Source organism: Sparus aurata, chromosome 7, assembly GCF_900880675.1.
Source record: "Sparus aurata chromosome 7, fSpaAur1.1, whole genome shotgun sequence".
In the NCBI taxonomy this organism is placed as follows: domain Eukaryota; kingdom Metazoa; phylum Chordata; class Actinopteri; order Spariformes; family Sparidae; genus Sparus; species Sparus aurata.
This window is the reverse complement of record NC_044193.1, coordinates 1,130,205-1,147,961: the sequence shown is the minus strand read 5'-3', so window position 1 is coordinate 1,147,961 and position 17,757 is coordinate 1,130,205. Positions and strand designations below refer to the sequence as shown.

Sequence of the window (17,757 nt, the reverse complement as noted above, 5' to 3'; positions counted from 1 at the left end):
AACCAAAGTTTCAGGGATTTTGTTTTCTGCATTCTGGGGACTTTAAAGATACTTTGATGACTTTGTTGGTAACTCCCATGAAAGCTCACTGCAAACACTTATCACACTTGAAATAAGAGGTATAACAACAGTTCATAAAGTTCACACCAGCTAATTGTTTTTAAATTCCTGTGTGTTAAAGTTCATTGACTGCTACCAGGTAATATTCAGAAACTTTTATTTGATAGAGAAGAGGATTATAATCTGAGGGAAAGTTGAATTTCAGGATTCTAGCTGCCAACTGCAGGATTCCTGCACTCAAAGATCAGTGTGAATGGAGCTAGTGTTTGTTCATGGAATATACATTGTAACATGCTTTTCATTTTATTATGTTTATTTGTTGAACTAATTATAATTTTTGTTTTGTTTTGTTTTCACATGTCCAAAATAAATGTGCATTCATTCAGTCACACATTTGTCGTGGTGACTGAAAATCAGTTGCGTGTCTAGTGCAGATGAGAGTTTGACACAATATTTATTTTCTAGAAGTTCTTTATTGTTTGCAAGCAAGAATCTCACATCAGCAGCACAGAGATGATGACTGAAGAGAGGCCGTCTCTCCTCATCCTTTATAATAACTCAAAACAATAAAGCATTATTCCACCACATAACTATTACAGACAGAGCGCATGTCAGAAGTCAACAGATATAAGATTTCACTTTACATACATAATAATGTTGCATCTACAACTCCTTCATATGTAAGAACAACATATCAAAATAATAAGGGACATTAGAAAATTTCCCTCAAACATTCTAAATAAAAATAACCAGAGACCATCTTCTGACAGGATCACATTTAGAAAAGATTATTATTTGAACCTCCTGTACAGAACTTTAATCTTTTTATTTACATTTGCATCATAATTTGCAGTCTCACACCTGATTAAGTTGAGCAGAGCACTGAGAGCTGAGAGCTCGTCTCATAGTTATATACAGAAAGATAAATCACAACAGAAACATTTTGTTAAACTGCTGTCAGAAAAAACAAAAGCAACAAAAACATCTCTGGACTGCATCCATCACAAACATCACAGTCACAGTTTAAAACTCAGTCTGAAGTGTGTCATCAGAAAGATAATGTCTGATCACACGGGTCCTGACTCATCTTCACTGCTTGCCTGTCCTGTTTGGAGAAAACACAGTTTCAAGAGTTGTTACATGAACACACAGTAATAATATAATCTATCATATTAAATATATATTATCATAACCAAGTTCACCAGAGACGGAGACAGACTGAGGAGGACAGGAGGACATGCAGGACGTGACAGTGTAACATGACTCTGACATCACGTTCATCAGTGTGCTGCTCTAACAGCCGACACTCTGCCGGTATCAGTATTTTCACCGTGACGTCACTCATTGGTTAATGGAGTACAACATTAAATACTGTAACAAAGTTGAAGGAGAACTTTGGTCGATGTAAACATGCAGCTTCATTGCTCAAGCTGACCTTGACTTGCCAGTACCGAAGACGCGAACACTTTTGGTCCAGCCATTACAGAGCTCTGTGAACGCAGATTTAGCATTGAATGCTAACAGCATGGGGTCAGAACTTTACACTGTGTTTTAAGCGTCTTAACATGCTCCACATCTCACACCAAAAGTTACGCAACATCAGCAGACACCTTAGCACACAGCACTGTAGCGTGTATGACTCAAACTGAATAAAAAAGTGTGTTTGAGCAAGCAGCCACGTACCTGTTTGTTGACATCCGCGTCTTCCAGTAGCTAGACCAAACTAGTCAATCCGTCGAGCGTGCACTTACTCCCTCAGTGGCGGAGACGGAAACGTAATCCAGCATTTTCGTGTTTCTGTTCATAATGTACATGTCCATGTTACAGCCTGTCATGAGCCATGAGCCTTACAATAGCCTGTTAAGCCTGTTAAGTGCACACTCGATGGATATGCTAGTTTGGTCTAGCTACCGGAACACACGGATGTCAACAAACAGGGAAGTAGCTGCTTGCACAAACACACTATTTTCACATTGTTTTAACTACTTTTTTATTCAGTTTGAGTCATACACGCTACAGTGCTGTGTGCTAAGGTGTCTGCTGATGTTGCATAACTTTTGGTGTGAGATGTGGAGCATGTTAAGACGCTTTAAACAGTGTAAAGTTCTGACCCCATGCTGTTAGCTGTCTATGCTAAGTCTCCGTTCACGGAGCTCTGTAATGGCTGGACCAAATGTGTTCACGTCTTCGGTACTGGCAAGTCAAGGGTAGCTTGAGCAATGAAGCTGCATGTTTAAATCGACCAAAGTTTTCCTTTAAAATGTGAGAGGCGACTTAGTCCTTATCTAGTTGTATTCAGTGAAACGTCACACTGAAGTTTAATACAAATAAATGTAAAGGAGTTTGCAAAGATAAAAACAGAAAAGGTCCTCTTCTCATTAAATACATGTCTTTGCAGTGAACACTAGGTGGTGCATGTTTGTAATTATAGACGCAAAACAAAATGAAAAATGAATTTAAATGTTAGATTTGATTCACTAACAAACAAACAGCAGAGGTCAGCAGCAGCAGCTCTGACTTTACAACCTGCCACAGAGGGACTGATGCAGTTTGACTGATGAAGTAGAATATTACTGATTGTTTGAATATAATGAATTAATTCACTTGTGAATAAAAAATGTTTATAATGTGGTTGTTTCTGTCCTTTTCTCAGCAGAGCTCAGAGCTGCAGCTGCTGCAGAGGACTGAGTCAGTGTTCACAGGTTAAACTTTATATTTGAGGTCTCCTCTGATCTGAAGTCAGTCAGCTCCTCCTGAGAAAAGACTTGTGTCTGATGGAGAGCGACCTCTAGTGGCCTCTGTACAGATCACAGATCAGCCTCGTTATGATGACAGAACATGAGGCTCAGCCAGAATACAGGATTATTAATATGATGATTCTGTAATAAAACATGCAGTCAGTGTGTTTAGTTGGAATAAAACAATATAACCCTCCTCCAGCTGTTTGTACAGATACATCTAAAAAATAGAATATGATGGAAAAGTCATTTGTTTTTCTGTAACTTAATTCAAAAAGTGAAACTTTCATATATTCTAGATTCATTACACACAAAATTAAATATTTTTCAGCCTTTTTGTTTTAATTTTGATGACTACGACTTACAGAAATCCAACATCTCAATTATTAGAATATGACATTAGACCAATCAAAGACCAAAGGATTCATCATACTTAAACCATGGTCTTGGGGAATACTCGATTCTGATTGGCTGCAGGGTGTCCATTAACCCCTGATATATGGACACCTACTAAGTAGTTCCAGTCAAATTGTCTGTTCACCGTTCTAAATTAATGCACTAGCTGGCATCGGACGGTTTTTAGGCCTCCACGTCGTCCATTAATTCCTGATAATGGACACCTCGTCAGGCATTATCACTTACTTGAATTTAAGCAGCACACTGACGACCGTGTGGTCTGAATTCAAGCACAGTGAAACAGACAGGCTCACCTGTATCTTTTTTGACAAATACTTCAAGTTCCTGCAAACAGTTTCAAACAGTGAGTCAAAGTTTAGTTTTCAGAAATAAAAAAGAAACAATATGACAAAAAGTGCAGAATCTGTTGTTTCTCTTGTGTTCTGTCTCTGCCAACATCCAACAATTCTCTTTTTATTAACAGTGATTTCTAAATTAAACTGCTTCACATCATCATCTACTTCTCACAGTTCTTCTCAACATGAAGGAATCTGCTGATAAACAGACTGACGGTCAGCTGAACAGATATTATGGTAAGATTACTAATTACTGACTCATTAAGACACAAACACACCTGTGATGCTGCTCCTGATGTTTCTCTTGATCTTCCTGCTGCTCCTCCTGCTCCTCCTGTTGCTGAAGTGTCGGGCTGATGAAGACAAATGAAAAAGACACATGCAGTTCGTATCAGTGGGACAACAACATTATAACCCTCCTATAGTTGCTGAGTCTGTAAGTGTCCTCCAATCAGGAGACAGTAACACTAGAAAACAGGTGTGATGATCAACTAGATCAGCCAATCAGACGCACGTTGAGATTCTGTAAATTCTTCATTTCCTCATCAAGCGATCCATCAAAATCTTAATTATACATTCATCTGATGGTTGAAAACTACAGTTTTAAATTTTTGAATAAAATTGCCCAATTTTGGGGGCGACATTTAGCTCAGTTGGTAGAGCAGCATCCCATGTAGAGAAGCTTTGTCCTCGATGCAGTGGAGCTGGGTTTGAATCCCGGCCTGTGTGTCACTCTCTCTCTCATCCTGTTTCCTGTCGTATCTTCAGCTGGTCTATTAATACAGCCGATAAAGGCCAAAAAAGTGTACTTAAAAAAAATTCCAATTTTGTATTCTTCAAGATTTATTATGCAAAAGATCATCAGTGTGACACAGAAAACACAGTTAGCTGCCAACGAAACACATGAAGATGACAAAGACGTGAAGCTGGTTCATTACCTGACCCCTTCCTCTTCCGAGAGGTTTAGTTTTTTTGTCAATCAGTTCTGCAGCCACATCGAAACATTTTGTCCATGGAACTTTGCTAATTTTGTTTTCAATTTCTTCATTCAAATCTTTTATTGCTTCCGTTGTCAGCATATCTTTCCGAACCTTTTTCTCCTTTGCTAAAATCACTTTGTAATAAACATTTTCTTTGTTGCAAAAATCTGAACCTTTGCCACAGCATTTTATCAGTCTAACAAAGGACACAAAGGCAACTGTAAGAACCACTCCAAAGATGATCCAGAGGCCGATGAACTGAAAAAGATGCAGAAACATGACAATATCAGCATAGAAGATAACAATCAGCTGTGGTTGCATTAATTTAATTCTGTTACTTTGACATGACAAGTATATTGTCTCAGGAGTCATTGAACATAACATCCTGTGTACATCAGGCACAACACAGTCTCATATTAAAATGAGCCACCAAAAAGCCACAAATAATGCTCAGAACAGCACCAAACTTCAGCAACAGTACAAATAGGGTCTCAGCACATAGTCCGGGGCATCTAACCTCCGCTAGCTTAGCTGGATTTCTACTGAAAAGCTGACTAAATTTACCACTCTTCTGCAGCAGCTTCCTGTTGACGGGAAGTCCCGACGCGACGATTACCGAGTGCAGTAGAGTTCCGCGGCTCATGGATGAAAATGTTATATATTTGGATCCATTTACTGCAGTGTATTGTTGTCGTGCGGTCGTTTCTGAGGTTGATACAACTCTGTAAATTAGCGGTCTGCTAACTTGATCTCTCCAGAGGGAGTCTAACACAGTTTCACAGTGATTTAGACCATGGATTAAACTTACACCGGAATATCCCTTTAAATTAAAATAATTATCTCACAATGAAAATGTTTATTTTCTGACGACGGTGACGTCATTATCATGTCACCTGGGGAAAACAAACTTTACTTATTTCAATAAAATTCATTATCTCAAGATAATAAACAGAATAAAATGATAACATCATCAGCCAGTAAAATTAATTTTCTGTTTACAGATAATACACAGGCTGATGTGATAAAGTTACAGTTAAACAGCAGAGAAACAGAAACTGTCATGATTTATAGAAGGAAAAACTCACCAAGGAGCGAATTCTAAGTTCAGCGATGAGTTTTTTTTCCTCCAGTGTGATGTCCTTCTCTTTGCCTTTGCAGGCAAAATCTGGATATTTTGAAGACTCTGCAGAGTTTGTAGCCTTCAGACAGCAAACGTACCAGTCTCCATCAATGAACACATACACAACCCACAGCAGACTGATGAAAAATGCCCTCGTAATGTGATACAACAAAAACAGGCAAAATTTCCATTTACAGTTGCAGATTTTGCACCACTCTGAATCACAGCATCTTACACATGTCCAGACACAGGTGTATTTCCAGGCTCTCTTAAAGGTATTGTCTGTCCAGAGTTGTAACAAAAAAAGAATGAAAACTGGCAGAGCCATGAATAAAAAGCACTCCAGCTGCTGGTCTCCACAGGAGCACTCAAAATCCCTGTCAAGTATAACATTGTGAACAAAAATCACAATGAATGCGATGTAGGGGCTGAGTTGTTTAAGAGGAAAGTTTGGGAAGACGCCCGTCATGTTTGGTGACACGTTTGCATCTGCTGGCTGCTGCTGCTGGTTCGCCTCCTTTAAACAGGAAGAGATGCACCTGACCTGCTGCAACACGCCCAGCCTTCATTTCCTCGATGCTGTACAGCAATGCTCTGCATGCTTTATGAAAGAAAACCACAATACATTTCTACATATCAAAGGACATGCTGACCTCATCCTTCACAAAGAAGCTGTGGATGGATGACCTTTACAGCAGACATGTAGATATGTTGTAATTTAAAGTTTAAACATTTAGATTTTTTTTTTTGGTGTCATTTCATAATGAAAATGAAGATCAGATCACGTCACACAACAATGATGAACAACTACACATTTCAGAACAGATGCAACAATGGAAAGATTTTATTTATTTGTTCTGAACCTCTGCTTTGTTTTACAGATAAAGTGTGTGAAGATGATACGAAGTAGAATGCTGCAGTGAAATTCACATGAAGCTCTCATTAGAAAAAGAAACCACAGGTTGTTGTGGTTGTGCTGTGGGATGAACAGTTCTTACAGACGTCTTACTGCCGCTCTGCAGTTTCACTTTGTGCAAAGCTTTTTGTATTTCTATTGTGTCTGCTCTGTGGACATCTGCTGCCTCTGGTTTGTGCCTTTTCTTTACGTCGCTCCCCCTCAAAATGTTTGTACATGCACTGAAGCAGGTAGACGTTCAGACTCAAGGCGAGTCTCCTCACTAACAGCTCATAAAATCTATATTTAAATTCCCACATTTAAAGCAACCTCTTGTAGGTTTAGGGATCAAACCTTTTATAACAGAGAGCTGGTCCAGTGTCTCCTGGACACTCGGGATCTAACAACACAACAACCAACAATATATAACTGATTCATCTTTGCAGCTTTAGTGATTTCTGGATTCTGTAAATTAAAAAACTGACTCATGGTTTGATATGAATGTGAGCCAGAAGAGAAAGGAAGATGTTTCTGATGCACTGAGCAGGTCAGACGTTTTCTCACGGTCCTATCATCACTTCAGTCTTGTTGTGTTCGGCTGCTTCTGACAGGTGAGACGATGTTTCCACTCTGAGACAAAGAGGAAGACAGATACACTGTAAGAAGTCAGAGACAGAATATCATCACCATGTTCCTCTGCAGTCTACAGGATGTAATGTTAGACGTCTGAGGTTCACATGTGAAGCAAACATGGAACTTCACGTTCACGTGTTATGTGATATATGAGCTCTCATCAGCAGCTGGTGTTGTTACAGCCAACAAGTCTGCTGAACAGCTGACCACAGTTAAAGTCACACCGCTGGATATTTTTAAGGACACATGGAGACTTTTAGCTGTTTTAATTGAGACCACAACAGGCATTTTAACTGGACCGTGATGTGTTTCTAACCCTAACCAGAGCATCAGCATGAAAACTGATGGAAGATCTTCAGGTTGCTGTGGTTGTGTTGAAGCCCGGCTCACACCTGAACAGGTGAAGCTTCAGTGGATGTTTCCTCACTCGTGGGGTCAAATGAAATATACATGGATTTTGTGTCGCGAGTTTAACTTGGATGAACTCTGACAGGTAAAACTGAGCTGTAGACCATCTTCTTCATCATCATCATCATCATCATCATCTTCAGCTGGTTAGCTGAGTGTCACTGTCCAGGTTTACTGAAGCTGCACAGATCATCTTCAGCTACACATCGATGCACAATGCTTTAAAAACAGAGAACAGCTTTGAGAACAGCTGCAACGTACAGAAAGATTTTTAAAAAAAGTTTTAAAACTGTGAGAGCAGATTCATGTGAAGATGGCGAGTGTTGCGGTGAGAAGAGATTCACATGAAGCTGACGACACAAAAGGAAATAACTGGCTTGAGAAAAAGGAAGCATGTGGTGAAGCTTTGTGCTGAATACGTGCTATTATAAAATGTGATGCACTCTGCAGAGCTGGACGAGCTACAGACTGCTCAGTCTGTGTGTCTGATCAGATCTAAATAAAACATCAGCTGCTTCAGGTCGCATCAATAATAATAAGTAATCAACTTCTGTTGCCACATACTTTTTATTTATTGTTTAACAGATAACACAACAGTGTGTTTCTGGATGCTAGAAGCTGAGTTGCTTTCACAGGAAGTCCAACAGAAAAATTTTCCACATGTACATTTGTAACTACGGCGGTAACAAACTGCTGGGAAAAATGAGGAAGAGGAAGAAACTCTGAAGTTCCTCCACAGTGAATACAGAGGAAGAGTTGCTACTGTAAAGTTTGTTCAGGCCCAGCACAGTTTAGAAGAAGATTACAGGTCATCCAGGTTTTTACATCCTTAATACATTCCTGAAGTTTAGCTGACTGATTAGTGTCATCTGTCTTGATGGATGAGTATAATTGTGTATCTTCTGCATAATAATGTAATTTAATGAAGTGTCGTCTAATGAAATTCCCTGAAGGAAGCATATATAAAGTGAATTATTTGTAGTACCTGGACTTTGGGTTCAGGTTCGGTCAGTGGCAGGTCTGCAAAGTGAATTGGATCGATCAGAGGTGAAATTTGAGTGTCAGGGCCAAGATTGTTCCTCCAGGAGGTGTTAAGGAACATGATTTGGGCCTTTTGGAGTAGTTTTGGTCAGAGCACAGAACATCGTGGAACAACGTGACTAATTTTGGAATACAGTGAGTTTTCATTGTTAACTTGTTCAAAGTGAGATCGGTCTGATAAATAGAACAGCTCAAAGCAGTTCCTACAATACCAGATAAATGTTCCAGTCTTTGTGATTGGACGTGACAATCAGTGGTGTCAAAAGCCGTGCTAACAACTAATAAGACTAGCACAGAGACAAGACCTGCATCAGATGCAATGAAGAGATCTTTAGCAACCTTAACCAATGCTGTTTCAGTGCTGTGATGTACTCTAACCACTCTCTTGCTCTCGTCTGACCCGTTCGGCAGAAAAGTGTCATTGAACACATCGCCTCAACGTGCTGCCAGCTCCACAGTAGCGTGTACGTTCTACGCATGTGCGAGATGCAATAAGCTGGTGGCTCTAGTGTTAAAGACGCTGGACTAGAGGTTTATGCACGCAACTCTCTTTACTTTCGATCAAAACGAAACTTAACTATTTCAGACAAAAACAGCTGCATACTAAACATGCAGCGAGGCATTACTAAACAAACACAGATTAATTTGTCCTGGACAGACATAATAACAATGCGCACACAGTATTCCGCCCCTCCCACACACCGCGCTGATTTGCTAGCACACCGCCAATAAGAATGGTCATACAGCTGGCACACGACCAATCAGAGAACCAGTGGGGTGGCCAGCAATTTTCCAGGGGTGGCCATGCCCACTAAAACAAGACTCACCTAAAAATGTTTACATCATTTCAAATGTACGTTGTATAGAGAAAATGCACACCGCTTTACATCGCTGTCATTACCTATATAACGTACACTTGAACCTATATAGATGTTTTAGGTGGTTAATTTCTCTTTTTCTCTGGACCCGTTCACTGCAGTACAAAGCTGAGCGTCTGGGCTGGAGCGGCTCTCTGCTGCTCCAAACTGAGGCTGCGCTGATCGCTGATTACGGCAGGAAACAGATCCACTATAGACATGTACTTTATATGACCCCACTTCAAAAAACACCAACTATCCCTTTTAATAAGAGATTTAGCTGTGATTGGGTCTAACAGACACGTTGATGGTTTGGATGATGTAATCATTGTTAGCTGGTGAAGCTCAAGAGTAAAAAAGAATTTGATATATACCTGGTTTTATAGCCGTTTCTAAGGAATCTGTGATAGAGGCTACATTGTTACAATCTGAGGTCATGAAGTGATTAATTTTGTCTCTAATAAGCAGAATTCTATCATTAAAGAAGCCCATAAAGTCATTAATGTTGAGTGTTATAGGAACACAAGCATCAATAGAGGGATGACTCTGTCAGCCGGGCTACAGCGCTGAAAAGAAACCTGCAGCTGTTCTTATTTTCCTCCATAAGGGCTGAATAATAAGCTGCTCTGGCATTACAGACAGCTTTCTTATAAGCTGATGAACTGGCTCACAGCTCAGATGAAAAAAGGAGGAATTATCATGAGAAGTTGACACACTACATTTACAATAACTGGAGGAACATAGAAAGTACACTGTGATGGGATCACACAGCTGCAGCAGGAACGCTGGCAGGCAAAATAGTGTGAGTCATGTTTTTAATGTTAATTTGAATGGACAAGATAACGTGTATCGTTATTAACAAATCATTTACAACTATTTCAGAATGTTTCTTTCTTTCTGCGTTCTGGGGACTTTAAATAATGAAAATAGAATAAATAGAGACCATCTTCTGACAGGATCATAGTTTTTAAAATGTAATCTCTTTATTTACATTTGCATCATACTTTGAAATCACACACTTGATTAGGTTAAGCAGAGTTCTGAGAGCTCATCTCAGTTTTCTACAGAAAGATGAATCACAACAGAAACATTTTGTTAAACTGACGTTAGAACAAGCAGAGCTCAGAGCTGCAGCTGCTGCAGAGGACTGAGTCAGTGTTCACAGGTTAAACTTTATATTTGAGGTCTCCTCTGATCTGAAGTCAGTCAGCTCCTCCTGATAAAAGACTTGTGTCTGATGGAGAGCGACCTCTAGTGGCCTCTGTACAGATCACAGATCAGCCTCGTTATGATGACAGAACATGAGGATCAGCCAGAATACAGGATTATTAATATGATGATTCAGTAATAAAACATGCAGTCAGCGTATTTAGTTGGAATTAAACAGTGTAACCCTTCTGTAATGCAGCTGATTATCAGGAGACAGGAGGGAACGTTTACCAGCCAGTCAGATAAATTCCAGCTTACAATCACAGACAGAATCACAGACAGACAGAATCACAGACAGACACACCTCCCCTGTATCTCAATTGGTTGACGTTCAAATTCTTCCTCCTGCAAACAGTAAAGAAAGAATCTAGATGACATAAAGGTTCACAAGCTGTTGTTCTAACTTAAACTGCTTCTCAACACATCATCATCTACTTCTCACAGTTCTTCTCAACATGAAGGAAACTGCTGATAAACAGACTGACGGTCAGCTGAACAGATATTATGGTGAGATTACTAATTACTGACTTATTAACACACAAACACACCTGTCCCTGCTGTCCCTCCTGCTGTCTCTCCTGCTGTCCCTCCTTTTCCTCCTGCTGTTCCTCCTGCTGTCCCTCCTGCTGTCCCTCCTCCTGTTCCTCCTGCTGTCCCTCCTCCTGTCCCTCCTGCTGTCCCTCCTGTTCTTCCTGCTGTCCCTCCTGCTGTTCCTCCTGTTCCTCCTGCTGTCCCTCCTGCTGTCCCTCCTGCTGTCCCTCCTGTCCCTCCTGCTGTCCCTCCTGCTGTTCCTCCTTCTGTCCCTCCTGCTGTCCCTCCTGTTCTTCCTGCTGTCCCTCCTGCTGTTCCTCCTGCTGTTCCTCCTGCTGTCCCTCCTGTCCCTCCTGCTGTCCCTCCTGCTGTTCCTCCTGCTGTCCCTCCTGTTCCCCCTGCTGTCCCTCCTGCTGTTCCTCCTGCTGTCCCTCCTGTTCCCCCTGCTGTCCATCCTGCTGTTCCTACTGCTGTTCCTCCTGCTGTCCCTCCTGCTGTTCCTCCTGCTGTTCCTCCTGCTGTCCCTCCTGTCCCTCCTGCTGTTCCTCCTGCTGTCCCTCCTGTTCCTCCTGCTGTCCCTCCTGTCCCTCCTGCTGTTCCTCCTGCTGTCCTCCTGTTCCTCCTGCTGTTCCTCCTGCTGTTCCTCCTGCTGTCCCTCCTGCTGTTCCTCCTGCTGTTCCTCCTGCTGTTCCTCCTGCTGTCCCTGCTGTCCCTCCTGCTGTTCCTCCTGCTGTCCCTCCTGTTCCTCCTGCTGTCCCTCCTGTACCAAGATCGCCTTCTACCACCTGCGCAATATAGCTAAAATTAGGTCCTTCCTGTCCGCCGCGGACGCAGAGATCCTGATTCATGCCTTTGTTTCGTCTAGGCCGGATTACTGCAATGCCTTATTTTCAGGTCTTCCACATGAGAGCACTAAAAGTCTTCAAATGATTCAGAATTCTGCAGCCAGAGTCTTAAGACGTACAAGAACATTTGCTCATATTACACCAATCTTAGCATCTCTGCACTGGCTCCCAATTCATCTAAGATCAGACTTTAAGGTGCTGCTGATGACATACAAACTGTACACGGCCTTGCCCCGTCGTACATGTCAGATCTAATTAAACCATATATTCCAACTCGGGCATTACACTCTCAAAATTCAGGGCTCTGCTGGATCATTGCTCTCCTCCGCTTCACTATCTCCTCATATCTATATTTCTGTTAACCTTGATGCCTCTCTCTGTCTTACTAATTATGTTGTGTGGCCTGCCCTCTTCCTGGTCATCATGGTGGACAGGAGGTCGTCTGGCTCGGGCTCCACTTGGTGATGCCTCGTGCTGCTCGGTCGTCTCCTGGATCCACTCACTTTACATAACTTGTATCAGATTTTCTGTTGATGTTACTTATAAACTGTGAATTGTTGCTCTTTTCTGTACACGCAACATCTATTGCATGTCTGTCCGTCCTGGAAGAGGGATCTTTCCTCTGTGGCTCTTCCTGAGGTTTCTTCCATTGTTGTTTTTTTACCCTGTTAAAAGGTTTTTTTTCCATCAACATGTGAAGTTTTTCCTCACTCGAATCGAGGGTCTCAGGACAGAGGATGTTGTTCACTGTACAGATTGTAAAGCCCACTGAGGCAATGCTGGGGTGCCGAAAAGGGGGGGATAAGGGGAAGGATTCTAGGGGCCCATCATTCACAGGGGCCCAGAAAGGCCCCTAATAAAATTATAATACTGACAAAAATAATATGACACTAATTTGTTAGTTTATAATCATACATATGCATCACTTAATGCACTGATAATAACACTAAGTTTATTTTGGAAACATTTCTCAAGGCCCCCCCCCCCCCCCCCCTACGTAATATGGTTTGGTCCTCCCATCAATCAACTGAACTGCTGTGCGGTGTATTCAGACCGAGAGAAGGCAAAATGCCCCAGAAGTCGGGTAGTCAAAAAAGGAGAGAGAAGCAAAGGGGCGTCGGTATGTCACCCAGTTTTTCCAGAAACAAGGTGGGTTTGGTTCATGTGGTGGAAAGTTCTGGAACACATTAGTCTGTTGTTTATCTTAACCTTGTGGTTTTTAAGCTAGCTCACTTTTCTCACAAACTCTGGATTTTTAGATTTCACTGTTCACGTTTAGCAAGCTGCCCATATGTAATCAGTTGACCACCCCTCCTGTCAAAAATGATGCATGTTTGAACAGACACTGTCATGACTCTGGTTTTATGTCTCTGTATTCATGTTGTTGTGTGTCTTGTGTCTCATGTTTTGATTTTCCATGCCCTCTTGTGTCATGTGTCCTTTAAGTTCTCCTGTGTATTTTCCCAGTTGCAGTCTGTCTCCCTCTGTCTGTCAGTGTTTTGTCCTCCATGCTCCTCCCTCTCGTTACCTCACCTGGGCTCCTCTCTCCTCACCTGTTCCTTGTCTGGTCATTAGTCTGTGTATTTAGTCTGTGAATCCCCTGCACTCCTTGTCCGTTCATTGTCTCTGCCAGTGTCTGTTCATGTCCATGTTCCTGCCTTGCCTCCTCTCGTGTCTCATGGTATGTGTTGGATTTTGAGTTTTGCAATCTGCATTTTTGATTTTGTACTTTGTCCTTTTGTTTGCACTTTGTTTAGCTCTCTTGGTTGCTACTTTGCTTTTGTCTCGTTTTTGGTCTTGCTCCTTTTTGGTTTTTGTACTTCAGCTTTAGTTTTATTAAAGCTCGCCTTTTGTTCCCCTCATTGCTGCCTCTTGTCCTCTGATTATCTGCGTTTGGGTCCAACTCCTATATTTCCATAGTTCTTCCCTTTAACCCCCCGCCTTGACAGACACGTCAAGTGCAGCAGCAGCAGCCGCAGCTGTCTGTGAGCCCTGTGAGCCCCCTACACATGAACCAGCCCCAGCACCCCCACCTACCCCTGAACCAGCCCCAGCCCCCCCACCGACCCCTGAACCAGCCCCAGTAGGCCCACCTACCCCTGAACCAGCCCCAGCACCCCCACCTACCCCTGAACCAGCCCCAGTAGGCCCACCTACCCCTGAACCAGCCCCAGCACCCCCACCTACCCCCTGAACCAGCCCCAGTAGGCCCACCTACCCCTGAACCAGCCCCAGCACCCCCACCTACCCCTGAACCAGCCCCAGTACCCCCACCTACCCCTGAACCAGCCCCAGCACCCCCACCTACCCCTGAACCAGCCCCAGTACCCCCACCTGTCCCTGAACCAGCCCCAGTACCCCCCACCTACCCCTGAACCAGCCCCAGTACCCCCACCTAACCCTGAACCAGCCCCAGCACCCCCACCTACCCCTGAACCAGCCCCAGCACCCCCACCTACCCCTGAACCAGCCCCAGTACCCCCACCTGTCCCTGAACCAGCCCCAGTACCCCCACCTACCCCTGAACCAGCCCCAGCCCCCCCCACCGACCCCTGAACCAGCCCCAGTAGGCCCACCTACCCCTGAACCAGCCCCAGCACCCCCACCTACCCCTGAACCAGCCCCAGTAGGCCCACCTACCCCTGAACCAGCCCCAGCACCCCCACCTACCCCTGAACCAGCCCCAGTACCCCCACCTACCCCTGAACCAGCCCCCAGCACCCCCACCTACCCCTGAACCAGCCCCAGTACCCCCACCTGTCCCTGAACCAGCCCCAGTACCCCCACCTACCCCTGAACCAGCCCCAGTACCCCCACCTACCCCTGAACCAGCCCCAGTACCCCCACCTACCCCTGAACCAGCCCCAGCACCCCCACCTACCCCTGAACCAGCCCCAGTACCCCCACCTGTCCCTGAACCAGCCCCAGTACCCCCACCTACCCCTGAACCAGCCCCAGTACCCCCACCTACCCCTGAACCAGCCCCAGTACCCCCACCTACCCCTGAACCAGCCCCAGTACCCCCACCTACCCCTGAACCAGCCCCAGTACCCCCACCTACCCCTGAACCAGCCCCAGTACCCCACCTACCCCTGAACCAGCCCCAGTAGGCCTACCCACAACTGAGGAAGGAGGTGAGCAGCTCTGTGTTGAATTAATCTATTATTATGGAAAAAAAAGATAAATTGAAATTAATGAATAAAGAGCATTCTGAATAAAAACACATGTATTTGTTTCAGAATGATTTAAATGGTTTAAAAAGCATATAGCCTATAACTTTATTTTGTTTTGTTGAAATTTAGCTATCACTGAAACTGAACTATAAACTCACTGAAATACTATGTTTGGTCAGTAGTTTGGGACTCTCACCCCTTGCTTTGCAGTAGGAAAAGAGGAGAAATGTTTTGGTTCTTGCAGACTAAGTGACTGCTCTCAATCCAATCAGAGAAACTTTAACAATATTTAAATCGCAACAACCATAGAGCCTCGTTTATGTGTTTAATTCCACCACAACTCTTTTTCCACCATGTACAGTTTTGGAGATAAATTATATTATTATTATTATTTTTAATAGATTTTTTTAACAAAATATAAACGCATATTACAAACTTAATAAAAACAACAACAAAAACATAATGTAAGACAGCATACAGTTTTTACATTGAGTGCAGTGGCTGGTCTAAGTGTGTGTGGGGGGGGGTGATGTGCATGTTTGAAAGAGAAATTGTGTGGTATTGCTATAATAGTAATTTTGGAGATAAATTAGACCTAAATGCAGGGCTACAAGAGGGAGACAGTGAGCAGTGGGGTACCGGTTGTGAAAATCACATTTTCTTTTGTTATTTTTGATCAAATCGCTGACAGTAAAACAGAATGGTGGGAGGAAACCTGAATCTTGTGATGCCATTTCAAATGGTATTACAGGAAATTCTATATAATTCATGTATGTCATGCATTTGTATTTTTCAGGTAATTTAAGAGAATTTTATATTTTAACCATTAAAGTTGCAGAGTTGCAGACAATGAATCTAAATTCCATTGTATTCTGAGTGTTCAGTGCTTCCCCTACCAAGGAACTGTCATGTTGTTCTTTTCACACATATAGGACATTATAGTCAAAAATATCATTAAAATGCACAGTTTTATGTAAACAGCATAACAAATTTTCGCTGGCCTTATGGCCGGCTATGCAGGGGCCCAGTAATATTTCTTTTCATGGGGCCCAAAATCCCTGGCAGCGCCCCTGAGGCAATGTGATTGTGATTTTGGGCTATATAAATAAAATTGATTTGATTTGATTTGACTTAATGTTTTGTATTCAATGCAGAATTTACAAGAAGACTCCAATGATTTAGAATTTACTGTAGCTATTTTTATTTATTTCTCCTAATGCAACAAGTCTTAAAACCACAGGACTTTACATGACCGCACTGACTGTCATCAGGAGAACTAGATTGTGAAGTTTGTTGACGACGCCACCATCATCGGCCGTGTCGTATCTGGAGGAAATCAACAGAGAACAATCTGCTGCTCATCGCCTCTTCTTCCTCAAAGGATCGACTTCATACAGAAACTTAGCACGGCTTAAGTCCAGAGCAAGATTCTGGTTTACAGACGAGCATCAAACGCATCCTGACCGGGAACATCACAAACTGTCATGGTTCATCACGACCCAGGACAGGGAGGTTCTACAGAGGTGATTAAAACCACTCAAAACATCAGTGGTACCATTGACAGAACATCACTGGTACCATCCACAGAGCATCACTGGTACCATCCACAGAGCGTCACTGGTACCATCCACAGAACATCACTGGTACCATCCACAGAGCATCACTGGTACCATCCACAAAACATCATTGGTACCATCCACAGAACATCACTGGTACCATCGACAGAGCATCACTGGTACCATCCACAGAGCATCACTGGTACCATCCACAGAGCATCACTGGTACCATCGACAGAGCATCACTGGTACCATCCACAGAGCATCCCCGGTACCATCCACAGAGCGTCACTGGTACCATCCATAGAGCGTCACCGGTACCATCCACAGAGCGTCACTGGTACCATCCACAGAGCGTCACCGGTACCATCCACAGAAAATCACTGGTACCATCCACAGAACGTGAAAGTGGTCCCCCGAGGTGATCAGATGAAAAATTGGATCTTATTAATTAACATAATTAATAATTATCCTTGATAATCACTAATTATTATTGATAGTCAAATTTAACCCAAAACCCTATTAATGTTGCATAAAGCACAACAGGTGAGTGAAGACAGGTGTGTTCTGAAAACAAAGCAAACCTTAAACAAAGAGGAGCTGGAACATTTACACCTCAGAACATGGAGGGATGTGAAACCAAAGTGAACGTCTCTGAGTCGTCCCCCTGAAAAATACTGCACTGCAAACACTTTTCACACTTCAAAAAAATAGGTATAAGAACAGTTCATGAAGTTCACAGCAGCTTACTGTTTTTAAATTCCTGTGCGTTAAAGTTCTTGGACTACTGCCAGGTAATATTCAGAAACTTTTCTTTCATAGAGGGGTTATAATTTGAATGAAAGTTGAATTTCAGGATTCTAGCTGCCAACTGCAGGATCCCTGCACTCACAGGTCAGTGTGAATGGAGCTAGTGCTTGTACATGGAATATACTTTGTAACATGCTTTTCATTTTATT

General features: G+C 42.8%; 2 protein-coding genes across 2 annotated transcripts; one reads left to right on the top strand and one right to left on the bottom strand.

The window, feature by feature from the left end:
* Nucleotides 1-513: 513 nt before the first annotated feature.
* LOC115584981 (uncharacterized) lies at nucleotides 514-6,121 on the bottom strand. Its single transcript, XM_030422975.1, has 5 exons — nucleotides 5,616-6,121; nucleotides 4,489-4,788; nucleotides 3,829-3,903; nucleotides 3,509-3,539; nucleotides 514-1,165 (listed from the first exon to the last, which is right to left on the bottom strand). Exons 1-5 carry the CDS (start codon nucleotides 6,117-6,119, stop codon nucleotides 1,128-1,130), a joined length of 948 nt encoding a protein of 315 aa, XP_030278835.1. The 5' UTR covers nucleotides 6,120-6,121; the 3' UTR covers nucleotides 514-1,127.
* Nucleotides 6,122-11,464: 5,343 nt separating this feature from the next.
* On the top strand, nucleotides 11,465-11,883 carry LOC115585679 (keratin-associated protein 4-3-like; the record flags this gene model as incomplete). The annotated part of the gene is given in 3 exon segments (XM_030424251.1): nucleotides 11,465-11,539; nucleotides 11,828-11,863; nucleotides 11,866-11,883. Coding segments are annotated over 3 exon segments (129 nt in total), but the record flags the coding sequence as incomplete, so codon positions are not given.
* Between the last annotated feature and the right edge of the window lie 5,874 nt (nucleotides 11,884-17,757).

Excerpts from the sequence above, each read along its gene's own strand:
- LOC115584981 (XM_030422975.1), bottom strand. The coding sequence starts at position 6,119 with ATGACGGGCGTCTTCCCAAACTTTCCTCTTAAACAACTCAGCCCCTAC. Across the intron at positions 3,540-3,828 it reads CATCAGGAGCAGCATCACAG|GAACTTGAAGTATTTGTCAA; the intron begins GTGTGTTTGTGT and ends AACTGTTTGCAG. Across the intron at positions 1,166-3,508 it reads ATTTGTCAAAAAAGATACAG|GACAGGCAAGCAGTGAAGAT; the intron begins GTGAGCCTGTCT and ends TTCTCCAAACAG.